Below are 22,635 nucleotides of genomic sequence, written 5' to 3' on the forward strand. Positions count from 1 at the left end.
AGGCTGCTGGGATTGGTCAGACCCTGCCCATACCTGAGGCCAGTTGGCCCCCAGCAGAATCACATGGTCTGAGGGTGGTGGGGACATGGCTCTTAGGGGTGCTGGATAAAATATAGGCCACCAAGTTAAACTGGAACTTTAGATAAACAGCAAATTAATTTTTTAGTAGACATACATCCATGTAATATTGGGGGCATATTAATGAATCACTGTTTTTCTGAAATTCAATTTTAACTGAGCTTCCTGTATTTTTAATTGCTGAATATGGCAACCCTAATGGCTTCCCAAAGAGAGATCAGGGAGCTGTTATCAAAGAAGAACGTGGTCTGGCAGCTGCAGACAGTTGACCACTGCAGGGCCCTGCTGTCACCTGCTGGCCCTGGTGGTGAAGGAGCTCTCGCTTCAGACCCTGGGACCAGGGCATCCCAGCCCTGCTGGTCTAGAACACCTGGGTCCTTGGCCTGAAAGGCAAACAAGCTGTCCTCCCATTAAGTGCCCACGATGGCACCTGTGGAGGAAGGAGGTGTCACAGGCTGATGCCACTCCAGCCAAAGGCAGCATTGCTAGGGACTGAGTGGGGCAGGCCTCGGGGAAGCTGGGTTTCCGAGCTCAGGGCCAGGTGAGTCTGTACGCTGGAGTCTCAATTCTTGGTAATTACCACACTTACTACTATGACTGGGACTTTTATCAATAGCAATGGTGGTAGTTGTCACCACACTCACTATTATTGGTTGCTTTTAAACAATGGCTATATTGTATCAAACACTTAGGACATGCCAGGCACCAGGCCAAGTAGTTTAAGTCTTATTTCATTGAATTCTCATAACCACTGAGAAATATGATCATGCCATTTTACAAGTAAATAAACTGACGCTTGGAGAGGTAAAGTAAGGTGCTAGACTAGATTGCTATTCTTGTAAGTGACAAAGGCGAGACTTCTGGTCATAAGAATACCAGTTCCTCAGAGAAGCCCAGGGCTTTCATATTTATTATGTCATCTGAGGCTCTGGGGCAGGCAGAGCAATGATTATTATCTAACTCCATTTGCCAGCCCTTTGGTCACAAGTTAATTTGAACTTGAGCTAAAAGGGGAATTCATTGGTTCTTATAATTAAAGTCCAGGGATTTCAAGCACGGCTGTATCCAAGGGTTCAGCTACAGGCTGTATTTTCTTCTGTGTTGATATCCCTCTCAAACAGTTTCTCTCCATAGGCTACTCTTCCCTCCATAGTCCCAGACTCCATTCCCTCAGTTCAGGAACCACAGCAGGAAGAAAGCTTTTCCTTCACAGTGTCCCAGCAAAAGCCTCGACAGTGAGGCTCATTTGGGTCAGCCTGGGCCACATGCTCATTCTGAACCTACCACTGTGACTGGGGACGGGAGATGCTGCCTGGCCATCCTGGGGTGTATCTACAGCGGGCAGCCCCTTACAGACTCCTGTGAGAAGTTTTGCTGAGACATGTTGAAGCAGAGTGGGAAGGAGCTTCTGGCCCCCAAAGCTGCTTATAGACGGGAGACGGGGACCAGGCTGACGTGGGTATCAGTTGCCATCCCTCTCTTGGGGAGTACTGAGGGCCGGGGTGAAGATGGATGATGGCCCCATCTCCAAAAGCAGGCTCTGGGTCAGGCAGACAGGCATTCCTCTCCCCTCCGGATCTAAAGGAGACAAGGGCTGTCCTATTCCTACTCTGGGGTCCCATTAGAGCCGTTTAGGGGTGACAAATTAGTCTAGCAGGGCCAAAATTGCCCAGAAAAATGGCCTTCTGTAATTCCCGCCTCTACTCCCAAAGGGAAGGTAGGTTACAGACGCTAGAGGACTATGAAATTAGCAGCTATTGTGCACTTACTACATGCTGTTGCCCCCACTGTGTCTCAGTGGCTCTTCAAATAACCCTATGAGTTAGGTACCATTATGACCCCTGTTTTTCGGATTAGGAAATGAGGCTCGGAGAGGCGAATGACTTTCCCAAGGTCACACAGCTGGAAGGTGGCAAAGCTGGGAATCAAGACCAAGCCTGTCCTAGTGGCTCTCACCCACACTGGCACAGAGGTCACTGCAAAGAGGTTTCCACTTCAAAGCAGCTCTTTTCACCTTCCAGGTTACCAGCTCCCACTCTAAGGCAGGAGCCAGGCTCGAGCCCTGCCATGGACAGTCTGTGATCCACCACATGAGAAACCAAAATATTTTTCTTGGTGTGGATTCGCAGCTGATGCTCTTTCGGGGCCAGCCAAACTGGTTCCAAAGCTGTGGGGACAGAATGTGTGGGAATCCCTGGATGACAAACCCAGAGAGGCACGGCCCTGGCAGCCCAGTGGGGCTGGTTCAGAGGCCACGTTCGTGGCAGTGCCCCTCCGGAGGGCTGGTACGAGCAGGCTGAACCAGCTGGGATTATCCTTTCCGGCCGAATCCTCAGTGCAGACAGCACAGCACATGAGAAGCACCCAAATATTCACTGAGGAAAGAAAACAGCCGTCTTTCATTTCACAGTATTTATTAATTGCACTTTCAGGACAGGATCATTTAAAAAATCATCTGAAAATTCCTCCCTGATAAATAATACACCTCTAACTTACAACCACTTTTTTTGATTATACAAACGAACCACATCTTTTTGAAACGAATTCTGCCCAATCCCAGGCGGATTTTTAGAGCAAGTCCTTTCTGGGGCCTTCTGTGGCCCCGGAACTCCAGCCCCGACCCTCTTATCAGCCGGGTGCGTGAGGGTCAGTAGTCCACACCCCGCATGGCGGCCACCGTGGTGGCGAGGCGACGGGGCAGGCCTTTGCTGACCTGTCTGTAATCCTCGGGTTTGGCCTTCAAGAGCATCACGATGTTCTGGAGGGTGCGGGACGGCTGCAGGCCCAGGGCGTCCATCACGTTGATCAGGTAGTCTGTGGGGTGGGCGCAGACAGACACAGCTCGACACACTCAGCACCGAGAGGACGAGCCCCAAAGGCCTCCCCGCGGTAAGGGACAAGACACTCCCCCCAACCCCCAAGTGCTGGCTGCCAGGTCTGCCCTCAGCCCACAAGCCTTCACTCTGAGGGCTTTTCCAAGGGGTCAGACCTGCCTGTGAGCTCGGCCCGGACCCAGGAATTCTAATCTCATAAAGGAGTTGCCAACATCGCCCCATCCCCGCCACTCCCACTGCACACTCAGCTCTCCAGCCCAGCCAGCTGACCTCAGCCGAAGCTCTACCCTGGGGACTCCTGCATTCCCAGCCCTGCTCCCCAGCGGACCCCCCTGACGACATGGAAAACCCAAGGGGTCAAGAGACACAGGGCTTATCTAAGCAGCTCCCGAAGATTTCCCAGCAGAGCCCCTACAGGGGGGACTTGGACGGTGCAGGGGTAACGCCAGGCCTGGGGTAACACAGTTCCCACACCTCCCAGATAACCCCTTAGGGTACGAGTTAGGACAGATTACTGAGCCCACCCCCAGGCCAAGTCGGTGAGCGTTTCCAAGAGAGGGTCTGAGGCTCCTGTCCTCCTGAAAAGCAGCAGTTGCCCTCCAATCGGCAGGCAAGCTCGGGCAGCGCCGGCAGAGTGGAGGAGAAAACCGGGTTTCCGAGGTCAGCGTGACCTCAGTGACTCCATCCACCTCTCGAGTCTCTACTTCCACCTGTGGATGCAGTTCGTACCCATCAGGCAGCATGTTCGGGGGATGAGTGGGACAAGGACCGCGGACGCGCCTGACGTGACGCGGGTGGTCAGTAACTGGCTGCTCCTTCCCTTCCTCTTCCTGGGCAGCACGGCTGCCGAGCCCGAGGAAGGGCGCTCTCCAGCCCCTCCCTCTTCCTGCTCTGAGGGACCGGGAGACGCATCACCCGGCAGGTCCCTCCATGTTCTGATGACCACCCACGTTGATCTTTTCTGCCCGACTAGGCTGGAGCTCCAGGCACCGCTCTATCTTCCCTGTGTCTTCTCTCTGAGGCCCAGCTCAGGGCAGAGCCCATAGGAGGTGCCCGCTCTGCCCTGGCTGCCTGACTCACGTCCCAGCGAGCCGCTTCCTGGGAAGGGCACCACCAACCAGTCAGGCACCTGCCTGTGGCACATATTCACCCAGAAAACTGTGAGTTCCCCTCGACTGTCGGCCAGGACCTGCGAAGCAGCAGCCCGTGATCTACCCAATATATCCTTGACATCTTCTGTTCAGACAGCAAGAGTGTGTTTGGTTTTGTTACATTTTTTTTTTTTTTTTTTTTGCGGTACGCGGGCCTCTCACTGTTGTGGCCTCTCCCGTTGCGGAGCACAGGCTCCGGATGCGCAGGCTCAGCGGCCATGGCTCACGGGCCCAGCCGCTCCGCGGCATATGGGATCCTCCCAGACCGGGACACGAACCCGTATCCCCTGCATCGGCAGGCGGACTCTCAACCACTGCGCCACCAGGGAGGCCCGGTTTTGTTACATTTTAATGCTTAATTTGAGCATCTTTAAGGTGGCCACGCACTGCCACAGACCTCTCCGCTCTCTATCGTGTTACCGCCTGGCAACTTCCCGGCCCCTAAGCACACTCCCTCACAGCGTAAGCTCAGTGAGCACAGGAACTGTGCAAACCTCTCTTGCATCCCATCTCCTAGCATGACGGCTGGCACGTAACAGACACTCGGTCAACGCTGAGCGAGTGAGCAGATGGATGTGGACGGCAGCTTAACAGGGAGGGAGACGCGACGTGGACAAGTGAACTCTAGGGACCACCCCCAAATCTCACTCACTAGTTCCGCTGGTTCTCTCCTCGATGCTCCCGCCTATACCAACAGGGACCACCGACGAGCATTTGAACCTCTTCATCTCTTCTCTGAACCTGTGCCCAGTGAGATGACAAAAGCTGGCTGCTGCCCTGTAACGGCTGAGAGCTGACCACGAATGAGCACAGAGCTGGGAGTTGCGGCAGCTGGGTTCCAGGCCTGGCCCCATCACTCACTGCTCTGGGACCCGGAGCAAAGGGCCTAAGGGCCTCACTTCCATTTCTTCCTCAGCAAAACAAAAGGCTGGCTCGGGCCTGGGGTCACCCAGGGCAAAGCTCTGGCTGGGTCCCCAAGGAGCTAATCTTTAAGGCTCCCACCACCCTCTCCCTCGCCCGCTCCAAGAGCTGCCTCCAGCTAAAGAACAGGCAGGCAATGGACCGATACCAAGAGGCTGGGGAGACGCCCCGGCCACCTGCCTGCAGTGCCCCCAGCCTCAGAGCACCCTGCAGGCGGCATCACCTCCAGGGACCTGCGCCAGCAGGAGCAGGTGGGCACACGCCCCTGTGACCCGGGAGGCAGGCAGGTACTTGGATGGAGACCACGGGGCAACCCTGGCTGGGTGGCCTCGTGATGCACGTGCTCTGTGCCCCCGCTTCCTTAACAGTGTGATGAAGGCAGGGGTGCTGAGCTCACAGGGGAGTTTTGAAGATTGCGTAAGCCAGTGGGTGCGCGAGTGCTTGGCTCAGCACCTGGCATGCCTGCGCACAGTGAGAGCTTATTCAACGTCAGTTTGCATGATGATTCTGTCGATGGGCAGAGGGCAAGGCAGGGCAAGGCGGCATCACACAAGTCTGCCTCACTCATCCCAACCCATCTCGGCAAAGCGCCGCTTAATGGCTCTCGGCCTCGGCAGCTATCCGAGTCCGCGGGGACACCTGTCAAAACACTGGTGTCTAGGCTTCTATCCACGCCTATTATGTCAGAATCTCTGGGGGTGGGGCCTGGGGAGTCCACATGTTTAACAAAGCTTCACAGACAAACCCAGAGCTGAAGTTGAGAGGAGACCTGGGACGACGCTCCTGGAGGGCAGGGGGCCTGACGGATGCAACAGGCCAGAGCTGACCCTCCCCCGACCCGTCCCAGGGACCCACCGATGTCGGTGGCCAGCTGCTTGGTGGAGTGCGGGGTGAGCTCAGGGATCTGGAGGATCGCGTCACAGTAGGTCTGCATCGTGGCTCTGGCGACAGAGCCCAGCCAGCTGTCGGCCATGTTGTCCAGCTCGGGCAGTTCGTCCCCTGGAAAGGAAAAGAGGATCACCGAAGAAACACAGCCTGGCCAGGAAGAACCGGCCACCGACAGCTCTTACGGGGCTCTTCGGGGTGACCAGGCCCCATGATAGGTGCCACATGCAATACGCAAAGCTACAGTCTCAACGGGCAACGCAGGAAACAGAGGACAATTACATCTTAGGTCAACTGGTATAGACTCAGTACAATGAGGATTCAGAAAAGAAAGCAATCAGGTGAGGCGGGACAACCTCAGAGGTCTCAAAGGCTGGGGGCAGACGCAGCCAGGCAGGCCAGGAGGAGTTCTGCAGACAGAGCAGAGGGAGGGGGACCCAAACCACAGGTGAGAGGGTGGAGAACTGGCACAGCCCAGCAGGAGACAGACGGCAGTGCTGAAGACACAGGCGGCACATCAGAACCGAGACCCGGGTTCAAGACCAAGCCTACCGCTAATGAGCCGGGTGCCGCCTGACTGTTTGCTTCATCGGTAAAATAGAGATAACATCAGTCCTGGCTTTTCAGGGCTGCCGTGGGAATTACATGGGGCCCTCGGCGTGGGGCCTTCCGCACGCTTAGTGCCATGTGCACAGTAGCCATTAGTGCTAGAACGATTATTGGGGGTGGGGGGAGTATGTACAGGGAGCGGAGGGAAATGTGTTAGGGGATTGGGCTGGGTCACAGAGGGCACCCCGAGAACCACGTGCACCCCATGTAGTAGGGAGGAGGCAGTGACTGCAGGTTCCCTGCAAGGTTGTGAGAAGACGAGCCCATGTTGGGAGGGCCTGCCAGGCCAGGGCGGGGTGAAGGAGGGAGATGCAGCGGCCATCCAGGCACGAGAGGCACGAGGCTGACGCCTGAGGGCAAGGAGGATACCCCGCAGCAGAAGTGGAAAGAAGGGGAGAAATGAGAGCAACATTTCTTTATAAGTAAGTATGGCGCCAAGCAGTGGAAAAGTAGGAGAAGATAAGCAAAATGCTACTACTACCACCACTAATGATAACAGTAACAGAGAATATAAAGTTACTGGTAAACATCATCTGCTTAGAGGAGAGCCCAGAGGGCACGTGGGAACACGGCAACACCGGTGAGTGCAATGGTGGGATGACGTGATCTATTTTCTTTGAAAACTGTGACCTGTTTAACACAGAGCATCTGTACAACAAATACAAGCCAGAAGGCTAAAAATCAAAACAGGATAAACACAAATGAGGACAAGGACAATAATGTGTGATCTAGCGTTTCCGCCTTGGAACTGGACTGGCTATAGTGTGGCCAGAAACGCAGCTGGGAGGGAGGCTGGTTTGGGGGATAAACCTCCTTCTCACTGACTCTGACCCAGAAAGGGCTGAACCTAACAGGACAGAGCACCAAACACCTAGATTCTCGGGTTGTGGGACAGAACTGAAAGCTGATAGAAATGGATGAGAGGGAGACGTGAAAATGAGTAAGACTTAGGCTGGTGCCTTGGGAGACCCTCCAGGTCAGGGGAAGAGGAGCCCAGAGACACAGACACATGGACACAGCGGGTGGTGGGCAGTCGTGTGTTAACTGCATTAAGTCCCATTTGTGGAGACCCTGCTGGGTCTGGCGCTGTCCTGGGTGGCCCTGCCCTTCAGGCACCCTCTGGCCAGGCAACAAAGACAGCCCTCAATGAGGTCACTGCTGCAGCAGCTGCACATTCTGAGACCAGCAGGAGCCCACAACCAGGAGCCAGTGCCTGTGCTTACTTGGACGGACGGGCAGTTTGCCAAACGCACACGAGGAAAAAGAGCATTCTGAGCACAGAGAACAAAACTCATTTTTAAAAAGTGCCCGTGATAAACAGAGCACATGTGAGATGATCCTGTTTGTGAAGAAGTGCGGGTTCGTGCAGATCCGTAGAGAAAAGCACACGGGAGAACAGTCCCTCAGATGCTACCAGTGACTGTCTCAGGGCAGTAGAGTTTTAATCAAAACTTTTTTTTAATTTTGAAAATGAAGAAAAAATCCTTCTGAGCAGCTGGAATGTGAGCATGTGGGGCACAGGAGAGATAGAAAAGGAGGCGATGAGGCCGCAAGCACTCGCCTGGGCAGGACTGGGAAGGGTCCCCAACGCCAGGCCATGAGGGGTTTGGATTATTGTCCTATAGGTCCTAAGGGGCCATCAGAGGTTTTTAAGTGGGCAGGGAATCATTAGTCAGAGGGTGAGGGCAAGAACCAGAAAAAAGAAGCAAGACAGACAAAATGCAGGAAAGAAAAGAAATCTCAAGCAAAAGGGGTTTTAAAAGGCCAGGCTGGGCTCAGCAACGCTTGAGCTTTTGCACCGACTTCAGCAATGGCCTGGCCACGACAGACGGCGGGCCCCTTCCTGAGCCATAGTCCCCGCAGGGCTGGCTCTTCCCGAGGGCCCACCACGCAGCAGCAGCTCCGCAGAGAGACTGCACCTGCCCATCAGATGACCTGCTGGAACCAGGAGCTGGGCCCTCTGCCTGTCAGCCAGGCCAGAGAGAGGGCGGGAGCCCCCCGGGCCCAGTGCCACACCTGGGAAGCACTCTTCCCCAGTGCCCAGAATCATGACTCCACGGCAGCTCCGGCTGCCTCCACAGATCTCCCAAGTCCACTGCAGCCAAACCTGGTAACTCCACCAAGGAAGAGGACCATGACACGTGGAGACTGGAGTTTTCCTGCAAATGCCTCTGCTCTAACCCACTGTGTTTGTGACCCTTGGACACATCCCTTTACAATTCCCAGAGTTCAATTTCCTCACAGGAAAAAGACTCGCAATGATTTTTAAATCTCCCTCCTACTTATCATTTATCTAAGCCAAAAAGTTCCTATTGGCTGTTTAACCATCTGCTTCATAAAACTTTCAATGTTAAAACGGGAGAAAACTAGAACTAGTGCCAACTATTATATATAGGATGGCTAAACAATAAGGTCCTGCTACTGTATAGCACAGGGAACTATATTCAATATCCTGTGATACACCATAATGGAAAAGAATATGAAAAAAATATACATATATGTATAATGGAATCAGTTTGCTGTATACCAGAAACTAACACGACACTGCAAATCAACTATACTTCAATAAAATTTTTAAAAAAGAAAAAAAAAACTAGAACTAGAATGCTAGTTCACTGGGTAATTCTTTCCTATTTTCTGTATGCTTGAAAATTTTCATAATAAAACGTTGAATGAAAGGTAAAAACAAAAAAATTACCCGGCTCAGCTTCTTGTTTTTATGTTTTCAACCATTGTTACAATGTTACTTTATGGCCGGGAGGTTCTTCCTTCTGAACAATGCTCAACCCAGAGCCCAGCACACAGAATGATTAATAAACATTTCCTAAGTAAGTGAATGAATGAATGAGTGAGCCAATGAAAACAATCACATATTCACTAAATCTGTATATATTTATTTGCAGTGGAACAATAAGACATTATGCTCTTCCTGATGTCAGGCAACAGACAATAAACTGAGCACCACATTTTCTTGCCAAAGAATCTGAACCTGAATTTAATCCTTATCAGTAAGAGATACATAATGAAGTATTTATGGATGAAATAACATGATGCCTGGGATGTGATTTAAATACCCTAGCAAAAAATGTGAGCAGAATACATGAAACAAGAAGCCATTCTTGAAGCCAGGTGATGAGTGTCTGGGTTTCCTTGTACTATTCTCACTACTTTTGCGTGTGAGTGTGTGTACGTGAAAAGTTCTATGAAAAAAAAGTTTAAAAAAATTTTAAACTTAAAAAGTGTATTAGGGCTTCCCTGGTGGCGCAGTGGTTGAGAGTCCGCCTGCCGATGCAGGGGACACAGGTTCGTGCCCCGGTCCGGGAAGATCCCACATGCCGCGGAGTGGCTAGGCCCGTGAGCCATGGCCGCTAAGCCCGCGCGTCCGGAGCCTGTGCTCCGCAACAGGAGAGGCCACAACAGTGAGAGGCCCGAGTACCGCAAAAAAAAAAAAAAAAAAAAAAAGTGTATTAGCCAATAGATGAAAATAAGAATCACTTGGAGCCCTTGAGTCCAAGATAGCAGCACAGAAAGACCCTGAATTCACCTCTTCCCCCAGCACACCATACCCACAACTCTTCATGAAATAACACCCACTGCGTAAGAACTGAAAACCAGCTGAACAGCTTCCTCCACAGCAAGGGAGAAGAGGGCCACATGAAGATGGGGAGGAGAGGCAGAGATACAGCCTCACCAAACCCCCCACAGAGTAGGGCAGGATCTCATGGGCAGAGCCCCTTCCTGAGCAGCAAGAGGTCTGTCTGTGCCCCGCATCGGGCACCCCAACCCTGGGACCTGCAGCCAGACGAAGCCCCCAAAACATCTGGCTTTGAAATCAACGGAGTTTACGTGCAGGGGACCTGGGGGTCTGTGGGAATCGGAGGTACTCCTGTTGAGGAGCTCGTGCACAGACTCACCCCAGGAACCAGCACAAAGGCAGCAGTTTGAGAGGTGACTGGATTCTATGCGAAGGAGATTCAGCTGCTAATCTTAAAGCATCTGCCAGTGGGGCAGGGAGTATCTAGGGTTGACCTCCTCGGGGACAAAGGGGCTGGAAAACGCCATTCTGAACTCTCCCTCTCCCTCGGGGCGCAGGGGGACAGGCACAGACATGGCCTCGGGAAAGCTGAGGGTGTGCCCCGCTCCGCACTCTCCTCCCACATCACTAAAAGCACAGGTGTGCCCTGCCCCCAGCGCTCCTTCCCAACCTTGCTAACGCCAGTGGGCAAGTGCAGTCCACACACAGGGGACACCTTGACGGCCTGGCTCTGATAACCAGAGGGGCTTGCGCTCCTGGGCACAGGACTGTAACAATCAGAAAGCCAGTTCTGGGCAGGATTATCACACCCAGGGCACTACGCAGCAGACTGAGCCACATCCCCAGTCTGCAGGTGAAAAAGGGCCATTTAATTGTCCTGGAGCTTCAACCTGAGGGATAGGCTTCAGGGCTACAGAGGTGCTCTCAGGGAAGCAGGCAGGGAGGCACCATTCTTGCAGCCTCCCTTGGCCTCACCACTGCTCACTGGTACCTCCCAGCAAGGAGCTCATACACTCGTCTGAAGTCCCGATGCTTGCAACTGTTGCCCAGGAGACACCTCCAGATCTCCCAGTCTGGAGGTCAGCAGGGTCTATGATTGCAGTCCCATAGGACTGTATACATCTGCATACTTTAAAAGCTGCTGCCTGAGTATCTGGCTTCCAATCAGCCTGAATCTGGGTGCTGAGTGAGATCATTCCCTTTGGAACACTGACAGGTCTTGGTGCATCCTCAACAACTGGAGCCTATCAAGAATAAGCCAGGCTACTTAGACAATCACAGACGTTTGAGAGACAACCAAGAGCTAGGGAAAAGTTGAATGATAAGGCTCATCTCCTATACAAGGTCACTCCTTCAAGACTGGGAGAGGTGGCTCCTTTGCCTATTACATAGAAGCCAACATAGAGAGTCAAGCAAAATGAGGAAACAGAGGAATAATTTCCAAATGAAAGAATAAGACAAAACCTGAGAAAAAGGCCTGAATGAAACAGAGATAAGTAATCTACCTGATAAAGAGTTCAAACTCACGGCCGGCTGTAAAGATGCTCACCCAACTTGGGCGAAGAATGGATAAGCATAATGAGAACATCGACAAAAAGGTAGAAAATATAAGAAAGTACCAAACAGAAGCTGGAGAGCTGAAGAATACAATAAGAGAACTAAAAAATACATTAGAGGGGTTCAATAGCAGACTAGATGAAGTGGAAGAACAAATCACTGACCTGGAAGACAGAGCAGTGGAACTCATTCAAACAGATCAGCAAAAAGAAAAAAGAATTTTAAAAAGTGAAGATAATTTAAGAGACCTATGGGACAACATCAAGTAGATATAACATTTGCATTATAGGGGTCCCAGAAGGAGAAGAGAGAGAGAAATGGGAAGAAAATTTATTTGAAGAAATAATGGCTAAAAACTTCCCTAACCTGGGGAAGGAAACAGACATTGAGGTCCAGGACACACAGAATTCCAAACAAGATTAACCCAAAGAGATCCACAGCAAGATACATTATAATTAAAATGTCAGAAGTTAAAGAGAGAATCTTAAAAACAGCAAGAAAAAAACCCCAACTTGTATGTGCAAGGAAACCACCATAATATTATCAGCTGATTTTTCAACAGAAACTCTGAAAGCCAGAGGGATTGGCATGTTATATTCAAAGTGGTGAAAGGAAAAAGCTTCCGACCCAGAATACTCTACCAGGCAAGGCTATCATTCAGAATTGAAAGAGAGATAGTTTTCAAGACAAGCAAAAGTTAAAGGAGTTCATCACCACTAAACCAGCCTTATAAGAAATATTAAAGGGTCTTCTTTAAGCTGAAAAGAAAAAGTACTAATAACAAGAAAACATATGAAAATAAAAATCTCGGGGCTTCCCTGGTGGCGCAGTGGTTGAGAATCTGCCCCCTAATGCAGGGGACACGGGTTCGAGCCCTGGTCTGGGAAGATCCCACATGCCGCGGAGCAACTAGGCCCGTGAGCCACAACTACTGAGCCTGCACGTCTGGAGCCTGTGCTCCGCAACAAGAGAGGCCGCGATAGTGAGAGGCCCGCGCACCGCGATGAAGAGTGGCCCCCACTTGCCACAACTAGAGAAAGCCCTCGCACAGAAACGAAGACCCAATACAGCCCTAAATAAATAAAAAAAATAAATAAATAAAAAAAAATAAAAAAAAAAAAAGAAAATAAAAATCTCTCTGGTGAAAGATGGATATATAGTAAAGGTAGTAGATTAACCACTTATAAAGCTAGTATGAAAGTTAAAAGAAAAAAGTAGTAAAATTAACTACAATAATTAGTAAAGGGATATTCAAAATAAAAAGACGTAAAATATGACATCGAAAACATTTAATGTGACGGGGGGAGTAAAAATGTAGAGTTTTAAACATGCATTCAAATTTAAGTTGCTACCGGGCTTCCCTGGTGGCGTAGTGGTTAGGAATCCACCTGTCAACGAAGGGGACACAGGTTCGAGCCCTGGTCCGGGAAGATCCCACAAGCTGCAGAGCAATTAAGCCCGTGTGCCACAGCTACTGAGCCTGCACTCTAGAGCCCGAGAGCCACAACTACTGAAGCCTGCATGCCTAAAGCCTGTGCTCCGCAATGAGAGAAGCCAACACAGTAAGAAGCCCATGCACCACAACAAAGAGTAGCCCCTGCTCGCCGCAACTAGAGAAAGACCGCGTGCAACAACGAAGACCCAACCCAGCCAAAAAATAAATAAGTAAATTAAAAAAAAAAAATTTAAGTTGTTACCAACTTAAATTATACTGCCATATATATATATTTGGCAGTATGTTATATATATATTTATATATATATTTAATATATATTAGTGTATATATATGCTAATATAGTATATATATTTTATATATACTAATATAGTATATTTTTTATATGTTATATATATATGTGTGTGTGTCTGTATATATATATATATATATATATAGAGAGAGAGAGAGAGAGAGAGAGAGCGCCACTGTTATATGTGAACCTCATAGTAAGCACAAAGCAAAAACCTACAGTAGATACTCAAAATATAATGAGAAAGGAATATAAACATAATACTAAAGAAATTCATCAAACCACAAGGGAAAAGAAGAAGGAACAGAGAGGAACTACAAAACAGCCAGAAAATAATGAACAAAATGGCAGTAAGTTCATACTTATTACTTTAAACGCAAATGGACTAAATTCGCCAATTAAAAGACACAGAGTGGCTGAATGGATAAAAAACAAGACTCATCTATGCTTCCTACAAGAGACTCACTTCAGATCTAAGGACACACACAGACTGAAAGTGAAGGGATAGAAAAAGATTTTCCATGCAAATGGAAATGAAAAGAAAGCCAGTGTAGCTATACTTATATCAGACAAAACAGACTTTAAAACAAAGAATGTAATAAAAGACAAAGAATGTCATTACATAATGATTAAGGGGTCAGTCCATCAAGAGGGTGTAACATAAAAAAAAAAAAGAGGGTGTAACATTTGTAAACATTTATGCACCCAACATAGAAGCACCTAAATATATAAAGCGAATATTAACACATCTAAAGGGAGAAATTGACAGCAATACAATAATAGTAGGGGGCTTTAATATCCCACTTACATAATTGGATAGATCATCCAGACAGAAAATCAAGAAAATATCAGCCTCAAATCACCTGTTAGACTAGATGGCCACATGTGTGTGTGTGTGTGTGTGTGTGTGTGTGTGTATGTATATATACAAAACATTCCAGCCAAAAAGCAGCAGCAGCAGAATACACACTCTTCTCAAGTGTACATGGAACATTCTCCAGGACAGATCACATGTTAGGCCCCAAAACAAGTCAATAAATTTAAGAAGACTGAAACCATATCAAGCATCTTTTCCAATTATAATGGTATGACACTAGAAATCAAGAAGAAGACTGGAAAAATCACAAATATGTGGAGATTAAACAACATGCTACTGAACAACCAATGGGTCAATGAAGAAATCATAAGGGAAATCAAAAATACCTTGAAACAAATGAAAATGGAAGTACAACCACCCCAATCTATAGAATGCAGCAAAAGCAGTTCTAAGCAGGAAGTTCAAAACAATACAGACCTACCTCAAGAAACAAGAAATTTTTCAAATAAATAATCTAACTTAACACCTAAAAGAGCTAGAAAAAAGAAGAAGAAATGAAGCCCAAAGTTAGTAGAAGGAAGTAAATAATAAAGATGAAAATGGAAATAAATGAAATAGAGACTAAAAAACAACAGAAAAGATCAATAAAACTAAGAGCTGGTTCTTTGAAAGGATAAACAAAATTGACAAACCTTTAGCTAGACTCACCAAGAAAAAAAGAGAGAAGGCTCAAATAAATAAAAGCAGAAATGAAAAGAGGAGAATGATACCACAGAAATACAAAGGATCATAAAAGACTACTATGAACAATTATACACCAAAAAACTGGATAACATAGAAGAAATGGATAACTTCCTAGAAACATACAATCTTCTAAGACTGACTCATGAAGAAATAGAAAATCTGAATAGACCAATTACTAGAAAGGAGATTGAATCAGTAATCAAAAACCTCCCAACAAACATAAGTCCAGGACAACACAGCTTCACTGGTGAATTCTACCAAACATTCAAAGAAGATTTAATACATATCCATCTCAAACTCTTCCAAAAAATTGAAGAGGGGGAAACATTTCCAAACTTAATTTATAAGAACAGCATTACTCTGATACCAAAACCAGAAAAGACACCACAAAAAAATAAAACTACAGGCCAATATCCCTGGTGAACATAGATGCAAAAATTCTCAACAAAATATCAGCAAACGAGGAAGTCCCATCAGCCTCGCACGCTACCTTCCCCTCTCTTCCTCGGTGCTGCCTACGGAGGTGGCCACCGTCTCCTACTCGGCATCATGGCTGCCCTCAGACCCCTTGTGAAGCCCAAGATCGTCAAAAAGAGGACCAAGAAGTTCATCTGGCATCAGCCAGACCGATATGTCAAAATTAAGCGGAACTGGCGGAAACCCAGAGGCACTGACAACAGGGTGCACAGGAGATTCAAGGGCCAGATCTTGATGCCCAACATCGGTTACGGGAGTAAGAAGAAAACAAAGCACATGCTGCCCAGTGGCTTCCAGAAGTTCCTGGTCCACAACGTCAAGGAGCTTGAAGTGCTGCTGATGTGCAACAAGTCTTACTGTGCTGAGATTGCGCACAACGTCTCCTCCAAGAACCGCAAAGCCATTGTGGAGAGAGCAGCCCAGTTGGCCATCAGAGTCACCAATCCCAACGCCACGCCGCACAGCGAAGAAAATGAATAGTCAGCTCGTGTGCACGCTTTATTTAATAAAACTGTAAAACAGCCATCTGGCATTTCCCCCTTGGTTTTACTCTTCAGTTTGTTTGACAGCTTGTCACAGAGATTGCTCTTTTGCCTGTTCGTGCTCTGTGGAACCTTCTGTTTGGAAGGCGTTTGTAAAGGATACATGATCCCTCCTTCATGGGGCCCAGGCCTCAGGCGCCCAGAGCAGCCTTGGTCAGCTCCAGGTGGGCTCGGGAAGATGTGGCCCTCAGACCACGGTAGGTTCTGAGACCCCTGGTTGAAGGACCTTGCATCTTGGAGCAAGTAGTCATTTTTAGCCTCACTTTATAAAGTTAGGAATTACCCTGTGTGGTTCTTGTGAAGATTGAGGACAATCAAGTTTCCTTTTCAACTACAGTCCTAGACCTTAGTCAACAGTACCTAGAATTCAGCTGTTTTATGAGGCTAAGAGGCCACATGGTATTAACTGGCAGCACAGGTCACATGGAACAGGGCATGTGGTACTCTATAGCACAAGATTGGATTTAAGGCCCTTAGTTCAGTAGATAAATGTCTTACAGATTGGCTCCTGTTCAAAACTCAGTCAGAAACGTTTGAGTAAATTGTTGGTCATTGTGTGACTTCTTTGAATTGACGTGGGAAGCATTCTGATAGTCTTTTGACTACTGAGTAGAGGAATTGTGCGGAGAAAACAGTAACAGTTTAGGATCTGTCCTTTATTAACCTGGGATAGCAGAAAATTCTTTGGCCTGTCGCTTAATGTTTCTGTGTCCTTGGTACTAAAAACTAGAAAGGACGTGTTCACAAGCCACCTGGTTACATCTCGATGGGGGGACATGAAACGTGGTTTGTATTTTTTCATTTGTGCTTTCCTGTCTCTCAGTTTGCTACGTTAAGCGTTTTGGGATTAGAAAAAAACATTACATCTAATTCCCTACCCCACTCACCTGCCTCTGCAAAAATAATACACATTTCTGATTTATCACTGCCAATGAGAAATAAAGCATTTTGGATTCTAAAGTGTGAAACATATATATATATATATATTAGCAAATGAAATTCAATGATACATTAAAAAGATCATACACCATGATCAAGTGGGATTTATCCCAGGGATACAATATTCACAAATCAATGCGATATACAACATTGACAAAATGAAGGATAAAAATCATAGGATCATCTCAATTGACATTTGACAAAATTTGACATTTGACAAAATTCAACATCCATTTATGATAAAAACTCTCAACAAAGTAAGTATAGAGTGAGTACCTCAACATAATAAGGGCCATATATGACAAACCCACAACTAACATCATACTCACTGATGAAAAGCTGAAAGTTTCTCCTCTAAGATCAGAAACAAGACAAGGATGCCCACTCTTGCCACTTTTATTCAACTTAGTGTTGGTAGTCCTAATCATGGTAATTAGGCGAGAAAAAGAAATAAAAGGCATCCAAATAGGAAAGGAAGAAGTAAAACCATCACTATTTGCAGATGACACGATTCTACATATAGAAAACATTAAAAGACTCCAGCAAAAAACTCTTAGAACTAATAAATGAATTCAGTAAAGTTGCAGGATATAAAATCAATATACAGAATAATGACTGGGTTTCTGTACACTAATAACAAACTATCAGAAAGGGAAATCAGCAAAGCAATCCCATTTACAATTGCATCAAAAAGAAAAAATACCCAGGGGTAAATTTAACCAAGGAAGTGAACCACCTGTATACTGAAAACTGTAAGACACGGATGGAAGAAATTTAAAAAGACACAAATAAATGAACAGATATTCCATGGTCATGGACTGGAAGAATTAATATTGTTAAAATGTCTGTACTACCCAAAGCAAGCTACAGATTCAGTGCAATCCCTATCAAAATTTCAATGGCATTTTTCACAGAATTAGAACAAAAAATTATAAGATTTGTATGGAACCACAAAAGACCCTAAATAACCAAAGCAGTCTTGAGAAAGAAGGACAAAGCTGGAGATATCACACTCCCTGATTTCAAACTATATTACAAAGCTATAGTAATCAAAATGGTATGGTATTGGCATAAAAACACATAGATCAATGGAACAGATTACAGAGCCCAGAAATAAACCCACACATATATGGTCAATTAATTTGTGACAAAGGAAGCAAAAATATACAAAGTGGACAGGACAGCCTCTTCAATAAACGGTGTTGGCAAAACTGGACAACCACATGCAAAAGAATGAAACTGGACCACTGTCTTACATCATATACAAAAATTAACTCAAAATGGATTAAAGACTTGAATGTAAAACCAAAAACCATAAAATACCTAGGCAGTAAGCTCCTTGACATTGTTCTTAGCAATATTTTTTTGGATCTGACTCCAGAGGCAATGGCAACAAAAGAAAAAATAAACAAATGAACTACATCAAACTAAAAAGCTCCTGGGGGCTTCCCTGGCAGTGCAGTGGTTAAGAATCCACCTGCCAATGCAGGGGACACGGGTTCGCGCCCTGGTCCAGGATGATCCCACATGCCGCGGAGCAACTAAGCCCATGTGCCACAACTACTGAGCCTGTGCTCTAGAGCCCATGAGCCACAACTACTGAAGCCCATGTGCCTAGAGCCTGGGCTCCACAACAAGAGAAGCCACCGCAATGAGAAGCCCGCACACTTCAACGAAGAGTAGCCCCCAGTTGCCACAACTACAGAAAGCCCACACACAGCAACGAAGACCCAACACAGCCAAAAATAAATAAATAAAGTGAATAAATATTTAAAATAAATAAGTAAAAAGCTCCTGTACAGCAAAGGAAACCATCAACAGAACAAAAAGGCAACCTAGTGAATGGAAGAAGATACAGTAGTCCCCCCTTATCTGTGGTTTTGCTTTTTGAGGTTTCAGTTACCTAAAGTTAACTACAGTCCAAAAATAGTAAATGGAAAATTCCAGAAAAAAACCAATCCATATAGCAAGCTTTAAAATGCATTAAGTAGCATGATGAAATCTCACCCTGTCCCACCCTGCCCCACCCTGTCCCGCCTGGGACATGAGTCATCCCTTTGTCCAGTGTATTGTTACTGTATATACCACCCACCCATTAGTATATGAGAAAACACAGTATATACAGGGTTCAGTACTATCCATAGTTTCAGGCATCCATTGGCAGTCTTGGAACACATCCCCTGTGGATAAGGGGGCACTACTGTATTTGCAAATCATATAATCAATAAGGGGCTAATATCCAAAATATATAAAGAACTCATACAACTCAATAACAAAAAACAACAATCTGATTAAATAAATGGGCAGAGGAGCTGAATGGACATTTTTCCAAAGAAGACATACAGATGGCCAACAGGCACACTAAAAGATGCTCAACATCAGTAATAATCAGGGAGATGTTAAACAAAACCACTATGAAGTATCATCTCACACCTGTCAGAACGGCTACTATCAACAAGACAAGAAATAACAAGTTTTGGTTGTAGAAAGAAAGGAACCCTCATCATACACTGTTGGTGGGAATGTAAATTACTGCAGCCACTATGGAAAACAGTATGGAGGTCCCTCAAAAAATTAAAAATAGAACTACCATATGACCCAGATATTCCACTTCTGGGTATTTATCCAAAGAAAACAAAAACACTAATTCAAAAGGACATACACACCCCTGTGTTCATCACAGCATTATTTACAATAGCCAAGATATGGAAACAACCTAAGAGTCCATCAATGGATGAATGGATAAATAAGATGTGGTACATATACACAATGGAATACTATTCAGCCATAAAAAAGAGAGAAATCTTGCCAATTTCAACAACATGGATGGACCTTGAGGGTATTATGCTAAGTGAAATAAGTCAGTCAGAGAAAGACCAATACTGTATGATTTCACTTATATATGGAATCTGAAAATCAAAACAAACGAACAAATGAAACAAAACAAAACTCATAGATACAGAGAACAGATTGGTGGTTATCACAGGGGAAGAGAATTAAGGGAGGAGGCAAAAAGGGTGAAGGGGGTCCACTGTATGGCGACAGATGGTAACTAGACTTCTTGTGGGGGTCACTTTGTAGCGTATACATATATCAGAGTATTATGGTGCATACCTGAAACTAATATATTACATATTAATATTATATCAATAAATATATACATAGAAAAATTGAATTTAATAAACTCATCACCCTTCAATAACTATTACTAGCATTTTAGTTTACATATATTTTTAACATACAATAGAGAAATATATTCTAATTTAAAAATTTCAGACAGTACAGAAATATCATGAGTAAAAACTAACCATACTGTACATCTCTCCTGCCACTTCCCCGCCCAGAGGTGGCCACTGATATCAGTTTGGTACATGTTCTGCCAGACCTGTTTTCAATGCTTTTAGGTGCATATGTATGTAGAGAAATACAGAGGGTGGGCCTCTTTCAAAACATAAATAATATTGTATGTATTATTTTGTATCTTGCTTTTAATTAATTAACTAATTTATTTATTTATTTTAAAAATAAATAAATAAAATAAAATATATGCATGTATATATAGTCAATTTGATAGGCTGTAAAATGATCTATCCTACTTTCATTTGCAGCTCTTTGAGGATTACTAAAGTTAAAACATTTCTTTAGGGCTTCCCTGGTGGCGCAGTGGTTGACAGTCCACCTGCTGATGCAGGGGACACGGGTTTGTGCCCCGGTCCTGGAGGATCCCACATGCCGCGGAGCGGCTGGGCCCGTGAGCCATGGCTGCTGAGCCTGCGCGTCCGGAGCCTGTGCTCCGCAACGGGAGAGGCCACAACAGTGAGAGGCCCACATACCGCAAAAAAAAAAAAAATTTCTTTATATGTTTTAGCTTTAGCTTATTTGATGCCTTCATGTTGTTTACTTATTTTTCCGTGGGTGTTCATTTTTTTCTTACTGACTTGTAAGAACTTTTATAAAATGAGGATATTAACCATCATCTATCATATATGTTGCTATTTTTTTCCAGTTTATCATTTATCTTTCAATTTCCTTTACAGTTTCTTTTTTTTTTTTTTAATATTTATTTGTTTATTTATTTGGCTGCACCGGGTCTTAGTTGCAGCACGCGGGATCTTTAGTTGTGGCAGGTGGGACCTAGTTCCCTGACCAGGGATCAAACCTGGGCCCCCTGCACTGGGAGCGCGGAATCTTAGCCACTGGACCACCAGGGAAGTCCCCTCCTTTACAGTTTCTATCTTTCATTTCAAAAAAGTCTTCCCTTCCCTATCACGAAGATTAATTAATATTCACTCATAGTTTAGCTTAGCAGGTTTCACATTTTAAATTTGAATTTTAAATAGAATTTTTTTTCAAAAATTATATAAGTACCATTAATATATATAATCCTATGAAACTTATGGAGATTTTCTCTGTATTACTTTTGCAAACAGTTTATGGAAATTTGACAACTATGTCTATTCTCTGTGGGACAAAAATCTTGACATATTGATTCAATCAAATGTGCTTATTATACGGAACAATTCCTCTTTTCTTCTCGTTAATTTTCCTTTTTGATCTGTCAAAGCCTAAACGAGAGGTACAAGATTTTCTCAGTACTAATGTGGTTTTGTCTGCCAGCTTCTTCTTTATATACTTCAGTGTTGTGTTACTGGCCACATAAGGGTACCTGACTACTACAGGTTCACTGTGGAATCCACCTGTTATTGACATAAGGAATCATTTAGTCTCATTTATTATCTTTTGATTTGATTCAACTTCTTTAATAGTGATGCAGTCATCTTGTTTTCTTTTTATTTGAATTTACATGAGATGTCTTTTAGCAACCCTTTATTTTTAACCTTTCGATGTGATTTTATTTTCAGTGCACTACCTTCTCTTGAGCTGCTGAATCCTTTATATACCAAGTGATTTTTTTTCTGTCTATTCAGTATTGCAGAGGGAGGCCTATAATGCCCAATGTTAGGGATAAGATGATTTTGGATCAGAGTATGTGGTCCCTGTTCAATCTGTCAGGCCCAGACAATGACAAAAAGGAAAAGTGCTAACGTACTGTATTTTTTTACCTTGCCAGTTTAGAGACCCACGAGCCTTGGGGAGTTGGAAGCTCGCTACAGCCAGAGGCATTTGGACAGAAGTGTTAACCTCTACACTGAAGAGTTTATTTTTGTCTTGACAAGAAAAACTCTTCTTATGAGGTGCCACTTTACTTGACAGGTGGTCCACACAGAGGGGGAGCAAAGAGAGAGAAAACACCTGGCGGGTCCCTTGCCCTGTGACCTCCCTTCTATCACCAATGAATGCCTACGACCCCAGGCCCACCTGCCACCACCTCCCAACTGACGGCACTGGGGGAGTTCCCCAGGGATGCCCTGCATACAGTGAGCCTTCCCTAATCCACTCTGTCCCGCAGAGGTCCCTCAGAGGGTGCAAAAAGAGAACCCCAATCTTTCTCAGTCACGACTGTACACTTTGACAACTATTTCAGTGCGAGTGTGGAGGACGGGTATGATGACGGTAAGATGCTACAAGGGGCATGAGATCACATCCAAGCCCGCCGCTCTCTTTCCTGCAGGTCTCTCTTACCTTGCTCAGGAGGAAACGGCAGCTTTCCAGCGTGCAAAGCCAGCTCTAGGGCTGAGTCCTCCTGAGTCACGAATGGCTCAAGGTTCAGGGGGAGGGACATGATATACTGCCCAATCTGAAACAAAAGAAAGCACTGTCAGCCCAATGTTGATACATGCGGCGGTAATTATTTCATGCAGTACATTTATGTGAAGGCAAATGGTGGACAGACAAAACTG

General features: G+C 45.8%; 2 protein-coding genes across 2 annotated transcripts in view; one reads left to right on the forward strand and one right to left on the reverse strand.

The window, feature by feature from the left end:
- Positions 1-2,481: 2,481 nt before the first annotated feature.
- Positions 2,482-22,635, reverse strand: part of COG7 (component of oligomeric golgi complex 7) — a gene marked incomplete at its 5' end in the record, with an annotated part of 86,736 nt that continues 66,582 nt past the window's right edge. Inside the window, 3 exons of the mRNA XM_079719616.1 lie at positions 2,482-2,892; positions 5,840-5,983; positions 22,418-22,532. Of these exons, the coding sequence (XP_079575742.1) occupies positions 2,726-2,892; positions 5,840-5,983; positions 22,418-22,532 (426 nt within the window). The 3' untranslated portion in view covers positions 2,482-2,725. The remainder of the gene's footprint in view (positions 2,893-5,839; positions 5,984-22,417; positions 22,533-22,635) is intronic.
- Positions 15,411-15,833, forward strand: LOC307063911 (large ribosomal subunit protein eL32-like; the record flags this gene model as incomplete). Its single annotated transcript, XM_079720259.1, has 1 exon — positions 15,411-15,833. The coding sequence occupies exon 1, from the start codon at positions 15,426-15,428 to the stop codon at positions 15,831-15,833; it is 408 nt and encodes a 135-aa protein (XP_079576385.1). The 5' UTR covers positions 15,411-15,425.

This window comes from Hyperoodon ampullatus, assembly GCF_949752795.1.
Source record: "Hyperoodon ampullatus genome assembly, chromosome: 14".
In the NCBI taxonomy this organism is placed as follows: domain Eukaryota; kingdom Metazoa; phylum Chordata; class Mammalia; order Artiodactyla; family Ziphiidae; genus Hyperoodon; species Hyperoodon ampullatus.